General features: G+C 39.3%; 7 protein-coding genes and 1 long non-coding RNA gene across 29 annotated transcripts in view; 5 read left to right on the top strand and 3 right to left on the bottom strand.

Annotated features, from left to right (window-relative positions):
* SLO2 (slowpoke 2) overlaps positions 1-24,423 on the top strand; it is a 118,533-nt gene that overhangs the window by 72,201 nt on the left and 21,909 nt on the right. For 3 of the 19 annotated variants that reach the window (XM_017150548.3, XM_017150551.3, XM_070213220.1), the window contains exon 1: positions 23,263-23,369. The exons of 13 other annotated variants lie outside the window; for them this stretch is intronic. In XM_017150548.3, the coding sequence (XP_017006037.2) occupies positions 23,278-23,369 (92 nt within the window). In that variant the 5' untranslated portion in view covers positions 23,263-23,277. Of the gene's footprint in view, positions 1-5,954; positions 6,766-23,262; positions 23,370-24,423 lie in introns of those variants that run through there. 3 more of the 19 variants (XM_044392725.2, XM_070213219.1, XM_044392723.2) reach the window with 3 other exon arrangements.
* On the bottom strand, positions 726-3,575 carry Gr47a (Gustatory receptor 47a). Its single transcript, XM_017150509.3, is given in 2 exon segments — positions 726-1,246; positions 1,441-3,575. Coding segments are annotated over 2 exon segments (1,080 nt in total). The 5' UTR covers positions 2,362-3,575; the 3' UTR covers positions 726-1,087.
* Positions 3,726-4,351, bottom strand: LOC108063438 (uncharacterized). Its single transcript, XM_017150510.3, has 2 exons — positions 4,230-4,351; positions 3,726-4,178 (listed from the first exon to the last, which is right to left on the bottom strand). Exons 1-2 carry the CDS (start codon positions 4,300-4,302, stop codon positions 3,814-3,816), a joined length of 438 nt encoding a protein of 145 aa, XP_017005999.1. The 5' UTR covers positions 4,303-4,351; the 3' UTR covers positions 3,726-3,813.
* LOC108063457 (uncharacterized) lies at positions 7,462-8,095 on the top strand. The gene is made up of 2 exons (XM_070213276.1): positions 7,462-7,729; positions 7,839-8,095. The coding sequence occupies exons 1-2, from the start codon at positions 7,579-7,581 to the stop codon at positions 7,922-7,924; spliced, it is 237 nt and encodes a 78-aa protein (XP_070069377.1). The 5' UTR covers positions 7,462-7,578; the 3' UTR covers positions 7,925-8,095.
* LOC108063454 (uncharacterized) lies at positions 8,505-8,986 on the top strand. Of its 3 annotated transcripts, none has more exons than XM_070213277.1 (2): positions 8,505-8,828; positions 8,872-8,986. In XM_070213277.1, exon 1 carries the CDS (start codon positions 8,636-8,638, stop codon positions 8,753-8,755), a length of 120 nt encoding a protein of 39 aa, XP_070069378.1. In that variant the 5' UTR covers positions 8,505-8,635; the 3' UTR covers positions 8,756-8,828; positions 8,872-8,986. The 3 variants fall into 3 exon arrangements, with proteins under 3 accessions (XP_070069378.1, XP_017006051.1, XP_017006050.1); XM_017150562.3 differs by having other exon boundaries at positions 8,508-8,828; positions 8,892-8,986; XM_017150561.3 differs by having other exon boundaries at positions 8,508-8,828; positions 8,889-8,986.
* On the top strand, positions 9,097-9,606 carry LOC108063453 (uncharacterized). The gene has a single exon (XM_017150560.3). The coding sequence runs from the start codon at positions 9,097-9,099 to the stop codon at positions 9,289-9,291; it is 195 nt and encodes a 64-aa protein (XP_017006049.1). The 3' UTR covers positions 9,292-9,606.
* On the bottom strand, positions 10,412-11,299 carry LOC108063451 (merozoite surface protein 9). Of its 2 annotated transcripts, none has more exons than XM_017150557.3 (2): positions 10,734-11,299; positions 10,412-10,668 (listed from the first exon to the last, which is right to left on the bottom strand). In XM_017150557.3, exon 1 carries the CDS (start codon positions 11,151-11,153, stop codon positions 10,794-10,796), a length of 360 nt encoding a protein of 119 aa, XP_017006046.1. In that variant the 5' UTR covers positions 11,154-11,299; the 3' UTR covers positions 10,412-10,668; positions 10,734-10,793. The 2 variants fall into 2 exon arrangements, with proteins under 2 accessions (XP_017006046.1, XP_017006045.1); XM_017150556.3 differs by having other exon boundaries at positions 10,412-10,647; positions 10,714-11,296.
* LOC108063458 (uncharacterized) lies at positions 12,514-14,710 on the top strand. The gene is made up of 4 exons (XR_001770204.3): positions 12,514-12,674; positions 12,753-13,444; positions 14,335-14,483; positions 14,540-14,710. It is a non-coding gene; the product is annotated as an uncharacterized lncRNA (long non-coding RNA).

Here is a 24,423-nt window from a genome sequence, read left to right as displayed (position 1 = left end):
CCTGACCGTCCACTCGGTTCTCCCCTCTCACTGCTATTTGCTCGACAATTTTCACACCGCACCTGCAGATGGCTTTCACTCATGGCAAATCAAATTAAAATGTTCACTCTTTGGCAACATGCACACAATGACAGGGAAGCAATACACCTGCAAAAAGCAAGGAGCTGAGTCCATTGTTGTCGCCGGATGTTTGAGGAAAATACCCTAGAATGAGTTAAAAGGTTCCGGTAGCGAAACAAAGGACACACGAAGTATAAACATTGTAAATTAAATAGCAGGAAGCTGACTAAAAACCACATTCAAATTTTAATTAAATGCAATATTTGCCATAACAACTTTAAATTTGTATAAGAGTTTTAAAAAGTTGTTGGTAAGTTTAATTTGGTTAGCTGCAGGCAAATAAATATTTTAATTTTAATAAAAGTTGAAAATTCGGCTTCTAGAACTCCCTTAAAATAACAAAAAGTTTAATTATTACATACACTCCCGAAAAAACCCAGAAAATACAATTTTCCAAATTGTGTTTCACCTATTGCTCCTTTAAGAAATTAATAAAATTAGCAATTATAGTAAACTTAATAATTTAAAATTTATTTATTTATGTTTGTATATGATTAACTTTTTATCTGATATTTTCTACCTTGATTCAAATATTTTCAAATTAATTCATGCAATTAAATGTGTTTTATAATAAATTTTTATGTAAAATAAATTTATAAGTAAAATTATTTAAGCATGGACTATGCACAGGGTGGTGTTATATTCGAATTCATTTCATCATTTCTACTTTTTAGTAAACCATTGTGCAAGCTTAGGCAATCCTTCCTCGTCATCATCATCATCAAACCAATCGTCATTGTGCACAGCTCCTTGGTTTGTGGCTATGGATTTGGATTTGGCTGCATTGTCGTGAATTTTTCCATTATATATTTACTGAATACACATATGTGTAAATGTTTGCATTGGTTCAAGTTGTGCATGTGCCTAGGTTTTTGCTTTGTGCTCGGCGTCCAGACAAACTCTTGTGCCTCGACTAATAAACCCTCAGAAAAGGGGGATTTGCTTTGAAAGACGTTCTTTCGACGGTCTACACCTTCAGTTTGTTGTAGTCGCCTTGCAGCCAGCAGATTGTGTACAGCGTCGACTTGGCAATAAGCGCCAGAGTCAGCTTTCGGTCGAAAGTAAACACGTTGAGAAAGACGACCCGCTTGGGATACAGGGCCAGCTTCAAGGTGAACATGGAGAGCTGAAACCGGAGTTCAAAAAGGATGTTTAGAATAGTCTAAAAAGAATGAGCTAACTTGACTGGACAAACATTTTAAATTTAATTTCTAAGAATGCAAAAAACGTCATAGTAAAAACGCTCAATAATACATCAACAACTTTGGGATTATTTATTAGCCGATCCTTGTATAGCTTTCAGCTATTGCAGTTACTCACCAATCGATCCATCCGATTTGTCTCGCGTAAAATACGCCGTGAGTCAGCTCTAAATCGGTAAAACAATTCGGCAATGTCCGTACCAACGAAAAGATTAATGGCGTCCAAAATGTAACTGAGAAATACAAACACTCTCATCGCCAGGCTCAAGTCGATAGACTTCGGGGCAGCCACCATCTGGTATATCTCGTAGCCGTAGGTTATTTGGAACCAGCTTTTGCAGGCCAGAACGCAAACGGAAATGTATCCGAATTCGTGGTTCAATTGGTCACACAGCACCAGAACCTTTGAATAGAGTCTGAAGCAGTGCTGCATTTTTTTCAAGCGATTCCTCTGTCAAGATCTGGTTAAGATCAGTATCATCTTGTCATTTATCAGCTTTTGAATTCGGCAAATTTGCCAGAGAAAACAGTAGAGCATAAGTACAGCTGCCAAAAGCATGTTGTAGACAAGCCAATAAGATCCCAGGTTCATATAAAACTGAGAGGGCAGCAGTCTCTTCAGATAAATGGGGTAAAATAGGTGAATCCGCAGTAGGGTTATCGAAACAAACACTATTTTCATGCAAAATCGGTACTTCAAAAGTGAACCGCTTGGCCTTCCACAAAAATACTTCTGCTCCATTTTGACTAGACCATCGGCCAGTTTCCGAATGCCTTGAGTTCTTTGCCAACAGAACTGCATTGAGAAGGCCACAGTTCCACCAATCGTAAGGACAGTCACACATAATCGCATATTACCGGCGGTGTTATAAAACATCCACGTCAGGGCCAAAACACAGAGTGCGTGGTGGACAAGGCAGTATATCTTCAGCTCCCAGGTGCCCTTAAAGCCATTCTTCCTTGTGTTAAAATAGTAGGTATTTAGTCCGTTTATAGCCGTAAATTTCGTTAGCAAACTATACAAGTGCGTTGGACCCATCTTGGGAACTGGCTGACTGCATTTGTCCCCTGGCCCATTTTATAGGCTTCTAGGTCAGGCCAATTAGGCCTGTATTTATAGTTTTGCCATCCATCACATGGGGACCGATAAATGGGTCATTAGAGAGTCGTTAGTCGGCGTTGAAAAATTGTTCTCACATTATCGGTCATTTTACAGGACACGGGTAATCAATTACTGGACATCAAAGTCATGGCTTATTCAAAAACCATTGTTCGCTTAAATGAAAAGTGACTTGCTTTGGAGTGTACACTTGATTTAAGTGACAGAAAAATACTTGTAACTTCAGTTGAAATGAAATTGCCTTCCGTAAAGGCATTCACAAGATGAAAAGCCAGCGACAGATATGATTTTCAATATGGATAAATCAAATACGGAATGGCAGCGGGGTCGCGAAAGCCCAACAACGCCACTGACAAAGCCCTTTTGTGTGCCAAACTATAATAAAAGTATGGATATATAAAGGTCCTCGGGGGCACTCCTCGGATGCTTCGCCTCCACGAGCTGCTCCTGGTGGGGCAATCAATACTGCTTTTTAATGAAGAAATAAAAGCGGAATGTCCACTTGTGTTGTTCGGACAGTGTCGTAAAAATTGTCTACATTTTTATTACGTATCTTCTGGTGGGGCAAGTCAGGCCAAGCCGAGGACCGTGAAAAGATTGTATCCTGTCTGCCATCCGTCTGTGGGTCCTGGTTCTTCCTTGGGTGTTCCTTACCCACACACATATATCCATATCTCCCACTCAGCAGGCTAATGGTCTGCAGGACTACAGGCACGCACCAGCGCCTAAACGCGTGCTGAGCTGGAAAATATTCTCTTTTGTGGTTGGGAAAACCACCAAAGCCACCACCGTTCCAAATTTCACCAGCGACAAGTGTTTATTTTGGCATTTCGCTGGGGCTTTTTCTTTTTTCCTTTTTTTGTTGCCTGGTCAGCGTTTGACAACGCACTCAACCCGATAGAAGAGCGTGGGCCACCTCAATCCCTCGGCAGGGGCGAGTCCTTTGTTGGCCTAATGATTATTGCTTTCCCTTCGCTTTTTTCGATTCCTGCCTCGGCATTGTTCGCCCTTGCGAAAATATCGCATATTGTTCGCCTTTGCCGTTCGCTTTTTTTTACGACGATTTTCAATGGACGTGAAAATACTCTTTGGGGGAGAAAACCCGAAGCCTGTCCTCGGCTTGATAGGGATTTTATGTTATTTAAATGATTTGCTAATTTGGAAGAGCTTATGTGTTCCGCACTAAACCGCTTCATAAATAATCCTAATTAGGAGGGCCTAAAGCTCTTCGTATGTAATGTAAACGTTGTGAGCGAGAAGGTGATACAACTTATGTATGCTACGTTATGATGGTCACAGTCAGATTAAAATATATTTTAGACATCTCTTATTTCTAGTTTCAGCAGTTATGTAGACTCTCAACACCCCTAATTAGCATAGCTCTTTGACGGTAAACCGCCTTGTTCTTCGTGTTCTTTTGGGTCTTCTGGTTTCTCTGGTCGAAGGTAAATCTCCTCTTGCTGTTGTCTCATACTGCACGGTTGTCGTTTTGATTTCAGCCTCTGTTGTCCCGCAAGTTGTTAGGGGTTTTGGTTTCGGTTGTGGCATAGGTTTGGGCTTGGCTTTTGTAGTGAACTGTTTGAGGCAATTTTCCTGGCATTCCTTTCTTGAGTAACCGTCCATGCAGTGCAGTGCCTCCTTGCATTTACCGTCTCTTAGGACCCAGAGTGAACGCAATGGCTCGCACATTACTCGTCTTCTTATAACCACCACACCCAGAGTACAGTAGTTTACTCCTGAAATTAGGAGAGCTTTATGACTTTGGTTCGGCAAACTGTATCCCTTACCTGGACGTTTTATTAGAGGCTGCACAATAGCTAGAAAACTTAAAAGCAAAATAACCACTGCAATGTTCCCCATAGTAACGTTGACTGGCTGAATACAACTATATTTGCTTTTATTATAACAATGAAATTGCAATTGGCGAAGCTTTTAAATGACATGTTATCTAAAGTGGAACAAATGTTGTTATTAAAAACTTCAATATAAAAGGCGATTTGGCATGGGAAACACTAAGTTTTTGTTATTCCTGCGTTTTAGGCAGCTGAAGTTCCATGGTTCTTTCCAAAGGCCAAGGGTTTATTAATTGTTGGATTTTATTTTAATTTGCAGTGCCATGTGGATGAGTAAATGGGCAGTGTGAAACGCCATTAATTCTAATAGGGGTATTCTCAAACAAAAACCACTGATTATGAACAGCCATTAATGAAAGGGAACTTGCTTTCGCTTTTCTTTTTTTACTTTGCCCTCTCCTTATGAAATTTGCTTTAAAGCTTCGTCATTCTGGGCTATAATAAATGTTTAGGATTACGTGTGCAGCTGGTCTGGCAGTGAAATATTTGAATACTTTAGTTGATTCTTTAAAGAGAATATATAATTGGGTACAAATAGCCTACAGTTTTGGGACTAATATAGTAGGGATATTTTGTTACAAAATTTACCAATTTTTATAATATTATTTTCATTATTTTAATATTAAGTTGATTTAATTTAGCTTAACTTTGAACTATTGGTTTTAATATTAATGCTGAATTATTCAGGATTCGTTCCAGAATCAGTAAACAAAATTAAATTATACTTTCCCAATCTAAAATACACACTTTTAAAATGAGCCAGAGCAAACGGTCTAGCAGGACTAGCTAATGAGTGCTCCTTTTTATTCCACTTCATCGCAACCTCCATCGCCATCTTATTTTCCGTTGGCTTTTATAATTAAGTTTCGGGTACGCAATCATTTAGAGTGTTTGGAGTATTGGGGCAGACGACGCGACAGTGTCTTCAGACCAAAACAAATTTATGCAAATTTCGATTAATTTATTTTTGACACAAGCGGCAGCTCCCATCCTGCCAGGCTCATTAAGGAGCGAATTCGCTAGCTAATTGAACGGAAATCTCTAGCTGATGACAAGAGAATCGGTTGATTCGTCGTGAAAATATTTGCAAGCCGGCTGATTGCAGCCGATCAATCAATCAATTTGCCATCCGAATTTGCCTTTGGCCTCGGGCATAAGAAGTATCAAAATAATGGGAGCTGCAGCTTTAAACTCTCTTGGAAATCGGGGCTTACCCACAGAACTTCCGCCATTTCCTGCCGTTTCCACCAACATTGTACGGCGTTTTCAAATGGACATTCTCGCCCAGAATGCGGTTCATATTTCAATTTCCGGAATGGAAGGAGCATTTCAGCTTTTTAGCTTTCAGTCCTTCGTTTGCGGACAGTTGCCAGTTTGTTGCTGCCTTCGGTCAGTTGCAAAGTTTTCTACATTTTTTGTTCAAAAATTCCATTTCACTTGAGATTTGATTGATACCACGGAAGTTGGTTTGCGCCCTCGAGCGTATGGCTCTCTATTTGATTTAGTTTTGCCATTAGTTTGCTTTTGTAATCTCGGGATTGCTTGGATTAAATGTGGGTTTTTTCCTTAAGCTGTTGGACTAAAATGCTGTGGCGTGAAACTTAATTATTAATTGTTTCTGTTGTTTGTTTAGCCATCTTGGGGCTTTTTTTGATTTTGTCATTTTTATGATTATTCTTTTTATTCTTTCCCAAGGCTATCGCAAATAGATGGTCCACTAAAAAGTTGAAAGTTTCGATAGAAAAACCAATTTATTAAGCCCATTGGGTGGTATTTTTTAACTAACCATAAATAATTTACCATGAATGTGTTTATTTATGCTTTTGTCTGTCGTTTGTGTCCTTTATAAGTACAGAAAGCTCCCTAAAATTCACACACATCCACAAAACACATTAGTAAAAACAATCCATAAATTTTATCTGTAAATTCACTGTGCTTTTACCATATGCTTTATAATAACTCTTGGCTTGGATGACAATGAAAACTGAATTCAACCAACAACCAATATGAAATGTTCACCTAAATTATTAAAACTGTTTGTGAAAAAAATAATCAAACAATTAAAACTCCCTCAACAACAATAATCAAAAAACTGTGCACAATAACGTGGCGAAATTCAACGGAAAATCAACCCGCTAAAAACAAAACAAACATTGGAACTGCAATTGAAATTATTTCTGCAATCAACTCGTCATAACATCCGCCACCCACCCACCAAACCCAACAACACCCACCGCAGAATGTCAATGTTCTTCTTTCGATTGCATAACCTGCAGCGCGCCGAGGAGAATAAGCGCAAGAAGCGCGTGGAGCAGCAGCGCCAGCAGCAACGCCAGCGGAGGGGGGCCAAGGTCTTCAAGTGTGTCAGCGACTCCACCGGCCACCTGACCCTGGCCCCCTCGCGCCTCTTCGAGCGCACGCCCATGAGTCCGTCGGACAGTCTGGACGAGATCGCGCTGCAGATCCCCAGGTGAGTGGGCAGGAGGACACCCGAATTTGCATTTTATTATTTTTGCAGTCAGTCAAAAATGATGATTTTAATTTAAGAACAGTTTTTGGGCATTCAACGACTCACTTAAGGTATTAAACCCGTATTGTTTAAAGCCACCGATTTATACTACTTGGCTTCTTATTCCGAAAAATATTTGTTTAAACCAAGTATGGTTTTTATGATAACGGGATATGGGCAGCTCCATATTTTCGCTCGGCACATTTGCACACTTCTAATAACATAATATTAAGAAAAAGCACTCTAAACAATACTTAATGAAGTAAATATGTGTGGAAGAATCTATTGCAGGTTTTTTACATGTTACACAAGTATTTCAAAAAGGAGAACAATGGGGGTTTTATGGCTAACCTCACCTTTTCGGTTTTGTCTGCTGCTGAGTGACATCGAAGCACCTTTCCAAACTTGGGGACTCTTTCGCTTGTGTGGTTTGGCTACGGTGCAAATAAGCCAAATACGATTTTGCAAGTGACTTTGTAAAAATGTGGTCATGTCAAGAAAGTCTTAAAAACTGCACTTCATGAGAAATCGTACTCTGTAGAGCCACTTATGATATTTATTTATTTATTTCCAAATTGAAATACAGAATTTAAGATGGGTCTTTGCAATTGAATCTAAAAGAATTTATATTCAAATGGCCCAAAGCAGGCTGTGTCATTCTTCATAATCTATCCCAATCTATCAGTACGTTTCTATAGTTAAAAATTTTAAGTCTTCAAAATTGTTCTATATTTTTTTTATTTTACCGGATTAGCTTGATTTTTATTCCCTAAAATGCGGATGCTTTGCGACAGACTTTCCGCCCTGACCGCCGGGGCCATGGTCGGTGTTTGGTACGCAAAGAATTTCCCGTGCGAAAAGTCCCAGGGTGGCGGAGACCACGGCAAGGCCAAGGACAAAAGCAAGGACAAGGGCAAGGAGAAAGGCAAGGACTAGGGAAAAGGGATAGCTAATCTGGGTGGAACTAGTGCTCCGCTTACCCGAACCGACACGATACGTATGTGCAAGTCCTCTTATCCACATTTTTCTTCTAGTTACCCGTAAACATTCTAGTAGGCAGAGGCAAAATTCGAATGTCGACGACGCTATCGGCATGAAAAGAGAAAGTTTAACCAAATGACCCCTGACTGGATACGGGAAAACTCTCTGATAATGCTGCCGGAAAATTATTTTTGCTTCTTATGATTCAGAACTTTACTACGATTCCACGCAGCTGACTTACTGTACTTAGATGCTATTAACATTTTTGGCATTTTAATAAAGAGGCAAAAATGCGTACTATATAAAAAAACTCTCCGATTTTCGCTCTTCAATTTGGCTTATAAATAAGAGACCAAAAAATAACCATTTCAAGTGCAGAAGTCGTATGTTTTTCTGTATTCGTGCTCACTCCTGTTGTTCCCCCTCCAACTGGTTTACATTTCGCCAAATCATGTCCTTTGTGGCACGTGGAGCCTTTGTTGTGCGGCATGCGATTCAAATACACGCGAATTTCAATAAGAGTTGCCAACGGAGGTGGTAAAGTGGTACTTTAATTTCGCATTTTCACAGCCTAGGGACACTCGTAATCCCAGCTAATTGAATTGGCCTTTGTAATCTTTCGGTTAATTAAGTGTGCGCCAAACCCAATAATTTAAATTATACAGAAAGTTCTTCGAAGCAGGCGTTGAGATTTGGGTTAATGTGCTTTGGAATTCCGGGCTGGAATTTATCAGTTATCCGTTTTGGCCGCAGCAGTATACTTTCATAAATCTGAAAAATTTCAAAATTGTGTAAATTTTAAAATCGTTAGTTGGTTTTAGGATATATTTTCTTAACATACACTTACACCATGCATTTGATGTGCGAGCGATTGTCTTCGATATTTGCGGGCGTCTTGGTGGGTTTGTGGTACGGCAAGACCTTCCCCGAGGACACCAAGGCCAAGCCAAAAGAAGAAAAGAAGAAGTAGGTGAAGTCCCAAGAACCGTAGTTTCCCTCCCTGCATACGCAAAACCCTGCAGAATTCAACTCAAGATCTTTAGGTGGGTAATAACCAATAAATGATAGGCGTTAATTGCCATTAAGTTATTCCATCGATCTAGTAGTCGAGCCGGAAACTTCAAGCCAGTTCGACGACCTGTCAACCCGGTCGCCCTGACACAGCTCAGTATTTATTCGGCAGCTCAACTAGTATATCAGACTTTCGACGCGCACAAAATTTTTACCGTGTTTGGTTTTCATCCAACATCCGCACCAGCAATCAAAAGTTTCGGTCCAAATTGTGGCAAATCCTGTCGAGCTTTCGGAGCCATGCCGTGTTGTAAGCGTACCGAGGTCCGGAGGGTATGCCGGCCGATGCCGTCGCTCCTTGCCAGGCTCAACTGTACGCCGTGCAACCGGGTCCTGTTCTTTGTGATCGGGGTTGGACTGGGCGTGCTCTTCGTGCGTAACAAGGACGACAAGGGCAACAAGAAGAAGAAGGACGATGGCAAGGGCAAGAAGTGATCCAAGAGTTGCCCATCGACCCCAATCCTGGCAGCAGTGAATCGACATCGAGCCACCTCGAACCATCTCCATGAAGTACTGAAGAATCTTACAGTCGGGCGTTGACCAGCGAAGACAAAATGCCATTCGATAAGTTTACCCGCCGAAGAATTAATGAGTTGGACATTTCTCAGTCGATAAATTTATCAATAGAGCAATTTGTCAATCGAACAACTACCTACCATATCTTATACGGATTTCTTCGGTTGATCTATTCTCTATTCCTCTGTTAAAATAAACTATAAATTTGGTGCTGTACAAGACATTTCCAACGGATGTTCCACCGTCTAGTATTATCAATTTGGTTTTATTAGAGTTTTTAATGGGATATTTTCGAACTTTCAATAGCTTAAATAGTTTGGCGTCAATACTTATATTTGTAAGACAAATCAGCGGAGAGATAAATTAAAAATGGTTTACTCGTTTAGTGCGTTAAATTGTTTTTGTAATTAAAATAACTAAATTTTTATGGGGAAAACATGGATGTGAAAATCGATAGATCGATGTTTAATAATATTTTGCCATTGGCTGCGTTCAGCTGAACAACATGATCACTGATGGATCAGTAATCACTAATCAAGTTTGTTCTGCTGAACGCTCATGATATCTTTCGACGACGTAAAAGTAAAATATATAACAAATATTGCGCGCGCAATTTGAAAATATATATTTTTCCCGCCCCCGCAACTGCAGCACTGCTCACAGCGATCGTGGATACATAAAAATCAAAAATGGCCGAACAATTATAAAGAATTCCACCGAATTTATGTTTTTTTAAAATTATTTTGTTAATAAAATTCGATATTTCGACTATCGATACATGCCAGAAGTCATGTATAATGTATCAAGAAAAGGTAGCGTATTTTTTTTAGATTATTACCTTATCTCTCTCTCTCTGAAGTAAATTGTCACCTCAAATCTCCTAGTAAGCGGACAAATTTATTTCTTTATAGATTTTGTGGGGGCCATATACGTTTTAGATGTTTTATATTTTTAATTCATTTTTAAGTTGCAACACGGTGCGCCCAGCCTAAAAAAAGACAATAAGTTCTCATTCCTCAAAAGGAACTTGTCTCAAAGCTGTCATGGTAATACAGTTTTAATCGGTAAATCAACATGTTAATAAGTCTCAATCGGTAATAACATTATCAATTATCACGTATTAGTATCCTTGTTTAGTTCGGCTTTCATTTTTGATACGTATGATACGTGTTGGCATGGTCCCGAATACAAAAGAGATTTGTTGATTATGTACATTATTAAACCGGATCCATCACTTCATCCCAATTCAAATTCTTTTCCGATTTTATTCTTGATCTGGAAGTTTGAGGGTAAACACTAGATAAATAAAGAAGCCTTTCATCAACGTGGCAAGGGACTGACCAATAATAATTTTGAAGTACTTGAAATTTTGGGACATATCATCCTGCTCCTGGACATCTTTGTCTTGGGGTTCTTCAGCGTTACTTGCCCTCCTTGCCCTTCTCCTTGCTCTTGTTCTCCTTATCCTTTTTCTCCTTCTCTTTCTTCTCCTTTTCCGCCTTCTCTTTGTCGGCCTTCTCCTTCTCCTTCTGCTTTTTCTCACGCTCCTTGGCCTCCTTCTCCTTCTCCTTGGGGGACTTGGCGGCCTCCTCGGCCGCCTTTTGGGCCTCCTTCTTCAGTTGATCCCAGTATAACCCGATTCCCGCCCCGATCAGGAAGAAAAAGAATCGGTTGCAGGGCACGCAGTTCAACTTCTGCCACAAAGTTGGGGGCGGACGACACGGAGGCGGCGGCGGAGGACAGCACCGAGGGGGCGGGGGACAGGCAGGCTTGTCGCACATCTTCAACGGATTTTGGTTAGATGCCCTGGTAACCGGAGTGTTCTTCTATAAACGTTTTAATTTTACTCCAAAAAAAAACAGAAAAATGATGTGAGCCGAATCGAGAATTTAGAGCAGTGAGGACCGTGCTGCTTTTACATGTGAGTTGAGTGATTGACGTTAATTTCATACACTACTTTCTAAAAACACGTTTGAAGCTTTGTACAAAGCAAATAATTTCACCCATTCTAAAAATTACCATTTTACATTGTTGATGGGCCGGTAAACGAAGAATAACTTTTTTGGATACTTGAAACTTTTCGCATGTTTAATTTATAATTTAATTGAATAGTGGTGTACAAAAAAAAAGATCTTTAGAATTTTAGAATATTTATTTATTTTAAAAATAAAGATCATGCGATTGCTGTATGTATTTAGGGTCTTTGGCACTAAAAAATAGATTTTTTCTATAAAAACTGGTTGGATGGATTTAATTACAAAAGTATATTATTAAGTGTAATTTAAGTAACATCCACTAATTCTTATAGCCGATACTATCGCCTAATATATCGGCGGCAAAGCGATTGCTGGAACACTATTAAAAAAAGGCGTTTTGCGGTGTTCACTGTACCTCCCCTAAAAATAATCGGAATTCCATTAGATTAATTAAAAAAAAACGCTTCCCAGGGGGCGGATTTTTTTTATGCAGAAAAATATGCGACAAATTTTAAAACGATCGGTTGAGCCGTCTAGAAATGTCGATGAGCACAGACTTTCGAAACGTGGTTTCGAGAAAAACGCACTTAAAGATGCACTAGATTTAGCATTACTTCTAAAGTTTTTGTCCGATTGACTTAAAACTTTTTTTGTATGATCTTAAGATGTTAATCTACAAGAAAGAAAATTAAAAAAAAAATCGATATTTTTTTTTGCAGGATATTTTTTTTTGCTTGGTAAAATTTACCAACAAAGATAGTTACGTAACTATTAAAATAGTTACGTGTATTTTGTTTTTGCTTTGGGTTTGTGTCTTTGCTAATTGTGTGTATTTTGTTGTTGTGGAAAGACTGTGCATGTACCATTTTTTATTTTGTGTCACTTTAAAGATGTGCACAACAAAAAGTCTTCACTTGATTTAACAGTTTATAATTACTAAAATTATTTTGGTTGAATATGAATAAAATGGTAAAAGAATTAAAGCTCTAGGTTTTAATGGCTCCTCACAACAATTTTTTGAAAAACCCATTAAAAAACGGCCCACAAATGGGTGGACCCTTTTATAATACAAAAGCGTATTAAATAATACAATTTAATAGGTAATAGTTTTCACCGAAAAGTAGCAATCATCTCCTCCTAACTTCCTTGCTTATAATGTCATTTTAAAATTGTTGTATCTAAAACGATCAAAGCACTTTTCCTGTCCATAGGCTTAACGAATATTTCCGTTACTCCTGGGTCAAGAAATATGGATAACTCTTGGTTTCTTACCTTTATTGTAGGCTGTATTGTGGGTTATTTGATAGGCAAGAACCATTGAAAAAGGTAAGAACTCCAATTAAATATTTTAGTAGGCATTTGCAAACCTTTCACCGTATTTTTTTTGGCTCACAACTCCTACAGCTTTACAAGTTTCACATTAAAAATGGATGTAGATTGGGTGATCACATTTCTAGTTGGCTGTTTGGTAGGATACATGGTGGCCAGGAATACCTAGGAAGGCTATTAAATGAAGTGCTCAAGGAGGTTAACTTTATATATGAACCAACCACAGTACACTTGGGAGTCTATGTACTATTCCTGCCCGTATGAACTTTGAAATCTTGACTGGATTTAGACTAGGAAAAACACACCGATTTTGGTATCAAGTATAGAAAATTCACCGAATTCAAATCACTATATCAAAATGACGCACGTTATCTCATTTGCCTTGGGCGTGATTATTGGAATGATGAGCTGCCGGAAGTGCTAGCCCCCTTATCAACTGAACTGGAATTAATCTAAATTTATCAAGAAAAATGCCTGAACAAATTTGAACAATAAATAAAATCGATTCTGTTATTCTAATCAGCAGTAAACTAATGTATTTTTTAATTTGTACACCCAACAGAAACCAATGAATTTGAAGATAATTTAAAATACAATTAGTTGGCTTTTCTAGGAAAGTCGGTTTTGAGTTTGTTCGTTTTAAATTAAATTCACATATACCTTGGTCTAACATTTGGCTGAAAATTATCTATTAAGCGGATATGGAGTGGCTTTTAGTCTTTATCATAGGCTGTCTTGTGGGTTTCCTAATATCAAAGAATACATAGGTGCGGTTTTAATAAAAAACAAGAAACGAAGCTAACTTCGGCCAGCCGTAGCTTATATACCCTTGCAGGTCATTCCTATTAGCTTACAAAAAAATTAAATTTAGATTTACTTGCGTATATGCTACAACAATCTAAATTTTAGCTGCTTTCGTATTATTTTGGCGTTAATATTTTGATCCTTCCTATTGCAGCTATATAGCTATATATAGCCGCCCGAATTTTGTTAAATTTAATTCAAAATTTTAAAATGTTAAACGAATGCTATATTCCAGAGAAGAAAATGTAATAAAAATAAATAACCAAATAAGTTTTTTCCTATTAATTTCCATTTAATTTTCCGATCGTTCCAATGGCAGCTATATGATACAGTGATACAATTTCTAAAAATGTAATTCGAAATTCGGAAACAATTAAAAACTAATATTCCCAAGAATAGAAGCTAATATTCCAAAAAACACCTAAGCTAGAATTTTTTACGTTTTTTTCCGATTATCCTATGGGAGCTATAAGATATAATTATCCGATCCGGCCTGTTCCGACTTATATACTCCCTGCAATAGAAAGAAGACTTTTGGGTAAGTTTCATCCAAAAAGTTTGGAAACTGAGAGACTAGTTTGCGTTGAACGGACAGTCGGATGGACAGAGGACAGACAGACAGACGGACATGGTTAGATCGACTCGTCTAGTGATGCTGATCAAGATTATATATACTTTATGGGGTCGGAAACGTTTCCTTCACTGCGTTGCAAGCTTCTGACTGAAATTATTATACCACCTGCAAGGGTATAAAAATATGTAAAGTGTTTTGAAAATATATAAAAGTAGTAGGCATTGATTTGCTTTTCTAAACATTTACCCCAACCTCAAATACAAATTTCTCATTCGGCAGTCTACTCGTAGTGTGTACACTTACGTGCACAAAAAGCAAAATTTCCATTTAAAACCAAAGAGATCGGAGTTTTAATAGAAAATATGCAGCGATTTATTACTTTCATTGTTGGAGGAATTGTGGGTTTTCTCATTGCCAAGAACACCCGCGTAAGTTGACCTAAATTTGTCCTTTTTATTAGTTCTATTAAAAATTCCTTCTGCAGTAAGAAATATGGCCTATGTTATCTGCTTCGGAATGGGCATGGTTTTCGGAATGTTCGTATGCCGACGTTGCGAGCCCTGATTAAAAAGACTTTACCGACTGAAAGACCTGCCCAAATTCAAGATCTCATTCTTGTCTAAAATGAATTTAGAATAAACAACTCTTAACAAAATTCATTCTGTGTTATTTCTCAAATCTAATTTACGTAATCTTTCTTTTTTGCAGGTAATTTATCGCACATTTGTCAGTATAAATTGAATTGTAAATTGTAAGTAAACGCCAACAAAAAATAATACATTTTGTTTAAAAGCTAACGAATTTAAATTTGAAATCATCAGACATAAACGGTAAATATTTATAATATCAAATAAATGTGGTTTTTTTTTTTAAATTGACTAGCTCTTATAGAGTTGTATTAGAAATATTTTTTCGTAGAAAAATACTTTTAACAGTTTTCACGATGACTTTTCGCCAGGGATTAAAGTCAAGTTTAATGCATTTATGACTTTGGCGAAACTTTTGCCGCCATTTCTTTAATGGTTGGAAAAACAAAGGCAGCCGCAATAAATACATACGTCAGGACCTGAGTTGGGTAAAGGTTGGCAAACTTAAGGAACTACGAAAACTTTTCACTTCCCCTATCTATTGGGGCCTCGAAGGTGTGGGAGTTAAGTCAAACTTTAAGGGCAACCAATTTGCCGTTTCATGTGTTAAAGTTTCGGTACCCTTTTGACCGCCTCCACCTGGCCATTCATTATGATTGATTATTGCGGAAATCCAGGGATATATGTATGCACGTCCTTATATGTGTTCGACGTCGTCAGCCGCACAAAACGTTTAACAAATGAGAAGACAGACGACCTCCTGACACACAAATGAACTCGTTCGCCATTTCAATCAGTCTTTGGGCCCCCAGATCGAGCCGCAGCATCCGCATAAATAAATATTTTATGAACTCGGCACCAGCTCTCCGGATCCATTTCCAGTTGGGTTAGGCTCGAGTGCGTCGCTCTGCATAACTTAGGGTCGGAGTGTTTGTGGCAAGTCTTATCTGCGGAGCAAACAAAGGTTGAGCCCCCACAGCCCACGTTTCCCCCTGTTTTCATCTGCGGTTAGGTAATTGGTTAAGGTGGCGCTCACAAGATTGACTCGCCTACCAAATGAAACGGTTTCCTTCCAGAATGATTGATGCCCCTGCCAGGATGTGGGTTCAGGCACGGGCTCGAACTCCCCCCGCCGCCCAAAGGTTAAATTGCTTGGCCGTGCGGTTCGGGGACTTGGATTTATAAGCCAGCCCAACAGGTGGGGGCAGGCTTACCACTCACCTGGCCTTAAGGTCGGAGACACCCTTCTCCACTTTGGCTGATTGCTTGGCCCCTCTATTTGATGCCCTTTCCCAAGGAGTTTTTCCAGCATTCTTCATGCTAATTTGTCAATAAAAAGTTTTAATTGAATTTTTGGTTCACATGTTGGCAGTTAATTTATGCAGTTTCCTGGCTAACAGCGAAAATTAGAAATTCGATTGAACACTGCAAAAGCTGCTGTTAATAGAGAGCTTTCGTTTAACATTCTGCCCCTCGAACGCTTTTCCTGTTCTCCCCAAGCTTTTCCTTTCTCTTTCCTCGGATTAAAGGTGCGTCTCTTTTGGGTAAACGTAAACAATAACGGCTGCCGGCATCTCAGCTGTTTGGCGCCCCCAAAAACCCACCACTGTGGTGAGATCCCGCATTTCCGTTTCGCTTTCCGAGCCTGCGCCACTTCCTTTCGCCGAGCGAGGTCCTCGGCAGGACTTCAGTCCTTATCCCAGTGCCGAGGCGAGCGTATCTAAGACAAACGCCTCACGCTTCAACCGCGAGATACTTTCGAAACCTACCGCTCGAAAATGCATTTCAAATCGAATTTCAAACTTAGGAATCCAATGTGAAGAATTATTGTGAAGTTGTTCGCTACAAAACACATGTGAATTAGAAAGTAAAACTGCAAGTGGATCTAAAATCGCAGTGTCATTTTTCACATTCTTTGAATAGGGTACTTTTTTTAATATAATTTAAAAAAAGTTTGAAAAGAAAACCAAACCAAAATACTCTTAAAAAAATTAAGTGATTGAATGAAATTAAATTAGTGATATCATTTAATACCATAAATAAGTGATGGCCAACTTATAATATCTAAAATTACAATTCATAATATAAGCAATAATATAAGTGAGCATTAATAAAAATTAAAACATAAAATAAATCAAATTTTAAAAACAATAAGGTAAACAACGTTAAAAAGTAAAAAAATATACAAAAAAATCAAACAAAAAGCTGTTAAATTTTAAATCCGTTAAGTGCAAATTGTTGATATTGTTACTAAAATAGATCAAATAATTAAAAAAACATACCAGCTATAATTAAAAATTACATAAAAACAAAACAAATTGAAGACAAACAATAAAAATGTATCAAACAAAATAAAAACACTAGCTCAAATAAATTCAAAATTCCATAAAGTCAAAGCAAATTACGCAGCTTTAAGCCAGACACTTCTGTAATTAGCCAAGTTAATGCTCCACCTAATCAGGCGCTGGCTGATGGGGATTATGGATTATGGTCCTGCTCCTGGCAGTCTGCTATTTGGGTGTCACTGAAAATTTGCGGCAATTCAGCCAGCAGTCTCTCCAACAAATCGACTTGGCAAGAGAAAGTTTTTGACAAATTTTCCACAAGTCGAAATCATTTATGATAACTTGACACGCGCCACATGTTGTGAGCTTGACTTAGTCAAATGGGGAAGATTAATTGGATTCGATATTAGTAATCAAGGCGTGAGGCTGTGGCTGCCACATCAGTCAATGGGCCAAGAAGCCCGAGAAGAGGATTTTAATTAGCGACTTCGTAGTGTTGACTGGTCCCCTGCAGCAGGGCCGTGTAATTGAGTTATTCGCATGGATTTCTGCCATTTTAGCCATTTTATTATTATTAAATGGCTGCTGCGACAACAGGCTGTTAATGGCAGTCCATAAAATGGCGTTTCTGTCTGTCCCTTTCCCTGCGAGTGTGAGTGTGAGTGGATGTGTATCTGTGAGTGGGTGGATGTAAGCCTAAGCGGCGTCATGATTGTTTTAATGGCCACTTGAACGGAAATTAACTGACAGCTGCAGATAAACGAAACACCCACCCAACGCGAACCGCACAATCTTAAAGCTCCATCGATTCCAAAACAATTGCAGTCGGGCATGAAAAATGCGTAGCGACTTTCCGCCTCGCACTTTTCCAAATATTTGCACATTCAAATGTCAAATAAGCTAATTTGGCCCATAATTCCCATTTCGTACGCTCGCTCTTCGCGTTCTGTGAATTTCCATGTATGATAAACAGCAATGGCAGCCAATTTGTTTCCGAACAGCAAGAACAACAAAAAACGCAAATGCAAATTGCTTTTCGGCACGAAGAATATGAAAATTATGAAATATGTGCGACATTTCTATTTGCATACATTTGGCCAAGAAATTGGGGGAAGGTCGGGAGGAATGGCGAAGGAAAACACAGGCAGCGGGGGGAGGCGAAGCTGGTAAACAAAAGTCACTTTAGGCCAAAGGTAAAGGTCGCTTTCCATAATAAAAGGCGACTAATTGAAAACGTATTTCAATCTTAATAAATGATTCAATTAGCTTCCCAAAAAAAAAACTTAATATGAAACGATAATCGATTTGATGTTATTTGGTGGTATCAATTTTGACAATTCGATAAGCTCGAAATTTAAGCAGAACAGGCTAGATTATGTTCTTCTCGCTCACACTCACGTAATTTAAATCGCCACATTGCTTCTACCTTTCTCTCGGAGAGAGTTGTTTTGGTAAAAACGATATGCAATAACAGAAATTAAACATGATCATATCGATTTGATTGCGTAGTGTTTTTTTTTTTTGTGCGTAATTCAAATTTTTTACTTGTAATTAATACCAAGTGACATAATAAATGTAAAAACAAAATTAAAGTTTATATGTAGCTTAACATTAAAATAACATACTATTTTTCTTCCTAACTTCTGTCTGACTGATGGCCAAATTAGTCTCCTTCACTGATTCACTCCCTTACTCACTCACTTATGACTTCATTTTCGCAGCAGTTCATCTGGACTCACTTAAGCCGCAGGACTTCACCTTCGGCCAACGTTTCTTTTAATGCGCTTTTCTTTTCCCTTTTGACCTGGCCATCAACACACTCACACCCACAAGCACACGCAGAGACCACAAAAGACGGATCAAGTGAAATGTTAGATGGAGGAGGGAAAAAACAACATGGTAAACGCTTTGTAATACGCTTTTGTTTGGCCCAAGAGCCATTAAGCTGGCCAAGTGATAAATTCGTTCTGCCTACTCAAGTTTTTTGCGCTGCTGCTGATGCACAGAAAGAAACAACGTTGGCATTTGGGTTCAATGTCCCCACCTAACTTTTAATTTACTAAAATGGAAATGAAACTAAAAAATGTATTCATTTTTAAACGTCTTGGTATAAAATATTCCTTTTAATTTATACATCTACTTCTTATTATGCAGTAATATGTAAAACATTAGATTTTGGATTCTTTACTCGTACAAATAGCTTTCCATATATTTGCTTGAGCTAAAGAAATATATTTAGCATTAAACAATCTGTAACTTCGATATTACAAAGACAGAGTGTGTGGTGTGCCTCGTCACTACGTGAACTGTCGTCCACAGTGATATTACGAAGATAAAAGGCCAAATTAAGCTAAATTTCGCCAAATCGAAAAATATGTAAGGGATCGGATAGGGCAGTTCATGACATAAAATTTATACTTATTGCAATTATATGTCAGTAAAGTTTTGCCTTTATGAAAATGTTCGAGCGAAGGTTTCTCTCTGTGTAGTGCTGCTGGTCTGGTCTGCTCGAGAAAAGGTCGCGTGCGGTTTTTGCCAAGTTTAGAGCATTGATTTATGAACGGGCTGCTGGTGCGGACATTAGCCTTTCTTCTTGGCCAGGAATGTCCTGCGGCCGTGGGGTTGTTTGCTTGTTGCATGTAATGACGTCATTAGGAACAAATTGCCCCCATTTAGCGGCAATCGATTGCTTCCGCACGATTAAATATGCTAAGCCAAAAGGGGGAAGAAGCAACAGTTTGTCTACACGTCTTCACAGCTCCACTTCCTCCTCTCACCCCGTGTTATTTTTCTATTTGTTGTCCTTTCTGTTCCGACATGTCGTGCCCTTCTGGTTGACGCCTACTTTTTAAACTGTTGCGCACTTTTGTTGGCCAACAGCCAAGGCGTGCCGCTGTCTGCTGCTCAAAGTCCTTCCCGTCCCCCTCTTTGTGCCACAATGTCTCTTTCACTTTCCCCCGCTTTCACTTTTCCTGTGTTTTTATGGCGCGTGCCAACTTTCACGCGAATCGGGAAAGCACACGCAATGGGGAGAACAACAAAGGCGAAAACTAAAGTATTGATCAACAAGTTGTGGAAAATATAGCGGAAAATAATGTCGTATATCGAACAGGGTTACCGTGTACTCATACAGAAATACTTGGCCTGTTCGAAATTTTATTGAAACATTAATTACAATACTGGCTATGCTGATATTGCTTTCTAAAATGTATTATTAATGGTAATACCTTATGTTAAGTTCAGCAAAAAGCACTCCGTAGCCGTATAAAATTCTTTGCGGATAAAAGCATGCAAATGTACACAGTATTCTTCCTTCAAGACCTTATTTACCCATCCCTTTATACCATCAAAATTTCTAAAATGAGATAACTATTAATATGCGAATATCCCATGAATAAACCCTTGCAAAGGGATGAGTAAACACCTGAATGGCTCGATCGCGTGGGAAACGGCAATATGTTGCGGATGCCTTAGAACATTTGTAAGGCTAATTTGGCCAAATGCGAGTGCAACTTAGGTTTGCTCCGGTGAGCAGCTGCTCAGAACACATCAAAGCTATTTCCATTTCCAAGCCGATGGAATGTGCAGCATTAGAAGCGAGCGGGATCCATTTGATCCCATCATATTTTTGGGGGTTTTGTGTGCAATCAAGATACAAGCCCATTAAATGGCGACCTTCACTCAATTTAAGCGATTCAGACATCAAGTTTATTATGCTGCACATAAAGCCAGGACATAAACTGCCAGCAGAAATCATAAAAAGCAACGAGCGGGGAAAGGGGAATGGAAAGGGGAAAAGGGAAAGGGAGGTTAAAGGAGCTCCAAAAGAGTTCATGAACTGTGACGTCTTTGGACTTCCGTAGGAACAGCGGGCCAGCAGCCAGCAAAGGTCACCGGATTACCAATTTCTATTCGCTTGGCTCACCAAAATGAATAAAGATATTTTCGGTATGCAAATGCCAGCAGCTCCGGCGAAACAAAGCCAAACTGTCTGGACAATGAAACAAAAGCGTGGCTCTGCGAAAATATTTAAATTTTATGCAGTCAAATTGATTTGTTTGTGAGCTGCCTGCCAGTTCAACGCTCCTGGTTTTGGCTAGCTCCTCGAAGGACTAGCATCCCATTCATGTGCCGAGTGTTAATGCAAATGTTTGCATACATTTAGGCAACACACACGATTCCGACTGCCAAAGAAACTTTTTGCTCCTCCTGTCTGCCGTCAAGGATATTGGGGCACGACAGACTGCTCCGTTCTGAGCAATCGATAAACCTAATGAGCTGTGAGACAGACAGGCAGACGGAGTGTCGTCGTCGCGGGCTTTGTTTTAAAATTAACCCTCATGCGGGAACCAAAAATAAACTCGGAGAAGGAACACTCAAAGTACTTCCTTGATGGGGAGAAAATCAGTCGAACAACGAAATAAAGGCTCATAAATGAATAAATTATTTCCTCCTGTTCGATTTTTGCATTTTTCTAATATGGATGGGGCAACCGAAATCCCTTGGGCTTTGAGATCTTTAAAAAAAAGGTGTCTAAAAGAAGGCAGTGAAAAAAATATGGGATTCCGGATTTACAATATATTGTTGCATACTTTTGGACACCCCCATAAATCATGTTAAAATAGAGGTAGGATAATTTTGAAAGAAAAGTAAACTTCTATGACTCGTTCTGGACAGCCTAGTTTTTCCAACCCCAAAGTTTTTTAACTGAAAACTATTTTTGGGTTACTTCAAATTATATAGTTGTTGTACCACGTTTCGCACCCTTTAGCCGAGAAATTGGGTTACTTGTCCCCTTGAGACCCACTCCGTTCGGGCCTTGAACTGAAGCCCCTAAAAAGGTGTTAGCCGCGGGACAGGCCAATTACTGTAATTGCGGCGACCACGAAAAAGCGCCACATCACACAGGCATTACCAGCAGATACTTAGCCTGAACAGGGCGTATACTTGATGTGCGACAGACAGTCGGCACGGCACGCACAAGATTTCCAAAGAAAGCACTTCGATTAATCACTTCGAACGCCTAAATAATTCACAGCAAGCCATTGCCATGCAAATTGCATTTGGAGACAGAATGAATAAAAGAATAAATGCATTCGGGAGCAGGAGCAGTGAATCAATCAGCGCCATGCTGGGAAAAAAATGCAAGCGGTGAAAGTTCAAAGTTCAATGGAAAACGTCAAGGAACGGGATAAGGATTTCTCTGAGATTTTTCCCTTAACATTTTTCTGAGATTTTTTAATTGAAGTCCCGGCATACCGAAGGCCATAAAGCAGGGCGACAGATGGCTTAAGGCCAGACCTCGGGTAATTTAAATTACAAATAGCGAAAGGGAGAAACCCGCTTTAAGGAAGAGAGATTTGTCAGGCGAAAATGTCCTTTGGATTCAGGACAGACTTGGTACTTGGCCTTGTCATTTGTCAATGTGTCACTTAGCGACACTCCTCAGGTCACGTCTAATGATTTGGCTTTGTGTCTGTCAGCGAAAGTCAAAGGCGATCCATTTTATTGACTCTTTTGGTCTATGGGATTCCAAAATCGCTCACGTACAGCGAATTCAACAGTCTGTAACTTCCGTAACGACACTTTAACGGATTTCCTATGCCGCAGCGAACATGAATTTGCAATTAAAAAGCAATCAAAATGAATAAAAGCGCTGAATTGAGCCGAGCACCTTAAATAATGTATGAATTTACAATTGAATTCCGGGATTAACAACGGGGGGCTGTGGTTTTGGGTGCGGAATATTCCAGTCAATTCATGCATTTTAATTAATTGCGCAAATTGAAAGGGGAAGCTGAAAATAATGTAAGCAGAGACTTTGGGAGGGGCTGTTGCGAAAGTAGTAATGCCATGTCAAATAATAAAAAGTGTAAAAAGCGGGCTTAATGACAAAATGAGGGCACAATGTTCGCTCTATCGTCCGCATCCATTTCCGCCGGTGCCATTGCTTTTCAAGGCTACGGCCGTTAGGGCAATAAATTTATTAAATGGCCAGAGAACACACAATGGGAGGACGCAACAGCACCCACATGGGCAGCAACAAAAAATCATGTTAAACAAGCTATAAATAAGTGTGTGCCAGCGTGTGTGTACATGCGTTCTGTCCTCAATTGCGTGTTCAAACAAACAAAATTAATTGCCGAGCCGGGGCAATCAATTTTGATTAAAGTTGGAGTTCTGCAGAAGTGCTGGACTTAAAGAGCGATATTCCTAAAGGGTCCAGGCGCAAATCCACCACCCATACATATCAGTATAACCATCCAGAGTTCGAAAATGCAATGCAATTTCACAGAGTGATCGGAACGTGAAATTAAATAAAGTGCTTTGAGCCGCGGTCATTCGAGCCAATGGATCATCTATTATGCAACATGGCGGGCAACAGTCGCAATTCGTCCTACAATTGTCTCTCCTCGTGGGACTCCTATGATCGAATACCCAGGTAAGCCAACATTGCGTATACGCCGCGGCGTTGTAACTCAATTCGAAATTCGATTCGAGCCATTAGCAGGTCAAAGCAGTAGCAGGGCGTCGATTTATAATCAAATCAGTTCTCAACTAAAAGCTTACACTCACAGAAATACTTAGTATTGAATAAAAACTCCTGAAACTCAGCACATAAATATTTTAGATACGAATCAAGCTAACTTTAATAATTTTGTAAGGACTCACTTTAAGTCTATAGCAGCGGTCGGCAGCGTCCTATTAAGTGAGCATAGGGAATTGCTCTGCTCATCCGCTGCCTCTCACGGACACTGTAGAACAGCAGTCTGCACACACACATCTATGAGCTGCCCAGTGCAAATTACTCACACATATATAAAACAAAATGTCATCGTATGTGTGTGCCGACCGCTGGTCTATAGTTATATAGTAGTTGGTTTATATTTCAGCAAATGATGTTAGGTACATTTAATTTATACAGTTACTTTATTTCTGTCAGTGTACCCGCATAACAAAGCCGGAAATTCTCTGGGCATATTCTCAGAAGTATTTTCTTATAAATATTTTAAGAAACAAATGACAACATTGCAAATGGCAAATAAGTTCCGGAAGCTTGTCAAACAAAATGCATTCTCATCTTGAGTAATTTCTTGAATTCCAACCCCCCTTTTTGCCTCCGAGCTGTCATCTTCACGCACATAAATAAATATATATCCCTGGCTAAAAGCTCTTAGCTTTTTACGAGAAGCAATCAATGCAGCGCTTCCTTAATGGACACTTCAGCAGAAATATAGAGATACCTCATCAGGGCAGCAATAAACATGCAGGAGCCGAGAACAAACAAAAACTGGGCACTCTCCTTTTTTTGATCCCGCCCAAGGATGCAATTTGTAGCTACCTGAAACCACGCATGGGGCTTGAATGGTGTCCTTTGTCCTCCAGTCCTTTGTGTTGGACAGGCCCGAATAAAGTCGCTGTTGTGTTAGGCATTCTCGTAGCTCCTCTTTGTGGCCTTTGATTTGCTTGGCTTCGCCGTTTCGCCTTCGACCTCC

This window comes from Drosophila takahashii, chromosome 2R (genome assembly GCF_030179915.1).
Source record: "Drosophila takahashii strain IR98-3 E-12201 chromosome 2R, DtakHiC1v2, whole genome shotgun sequence".
Taxonomy (NCBI): domain Eukaryota; kingdom Metazoa; phylum Arthropoda; class Insecta; order Diptera; family Drosophilidae; genus Drosophila; species Drosophila takahashii.
The sequence above is the reverse complement of the archived record's forward strand: the minus strand, read 5'-3'. Positions and strand labels throughout refer to the sequence as shown.

Excerpts from the sequence above, each read along its gene's own strand:
- LOC108063438 (XM_017150510.3), bottom strand. The coding sequence starts at position 4,302 with ATGGGGAACATTGCAGTGGTTATTTTGCTTTTAAGTTTTCTAGCTATT. Across the intron at positions 4,179-4,229 it reads GCCTCTAATAAAACGTCCAG|GAGTAAACTACTGTACTCTG; the intron begins GTAAGGGATACA and ends TCCTAATTTCAG.
- LOC108063457 (XM_070213276.1), top strand. The coding sequence starts at position 7,579 with ATGCGGATGCTTTGCGACAGACTTTCCGCCCTGACCGCCGGGGCCATG. Across the intron at positions 7,730-7,838 it reads GGACAAGGGCAAGGAGAAAG|TTACCCGTAAACATTCTAGT; the intron begins GCAAGGACTAGG and ends TTTTTCTTCTAG.
- LOC108063454 (XM_070213277.1), top strand. The coding sequence starts at position 8,636 with ATGCATTTGATGTGCGAGCGATTGTCTTCGATATTTGCGGGCGTCTTG.
- LOC108063453 (XM_017150560.3), top strand. The coding sequence starts at position 9,097 with ATGCCGTGTTGTAAGCGTACCGAGGTCCGGAGGGTATGCCGGCCGATG.
- LOC108063451 (XM_017150557.3), bottom strand. The coding sequence starts at position 11,153 with ATGTGCGACAAGCCTGCCTGTCCCCCGCCCCCTCGGTGCTGTCCTCCG.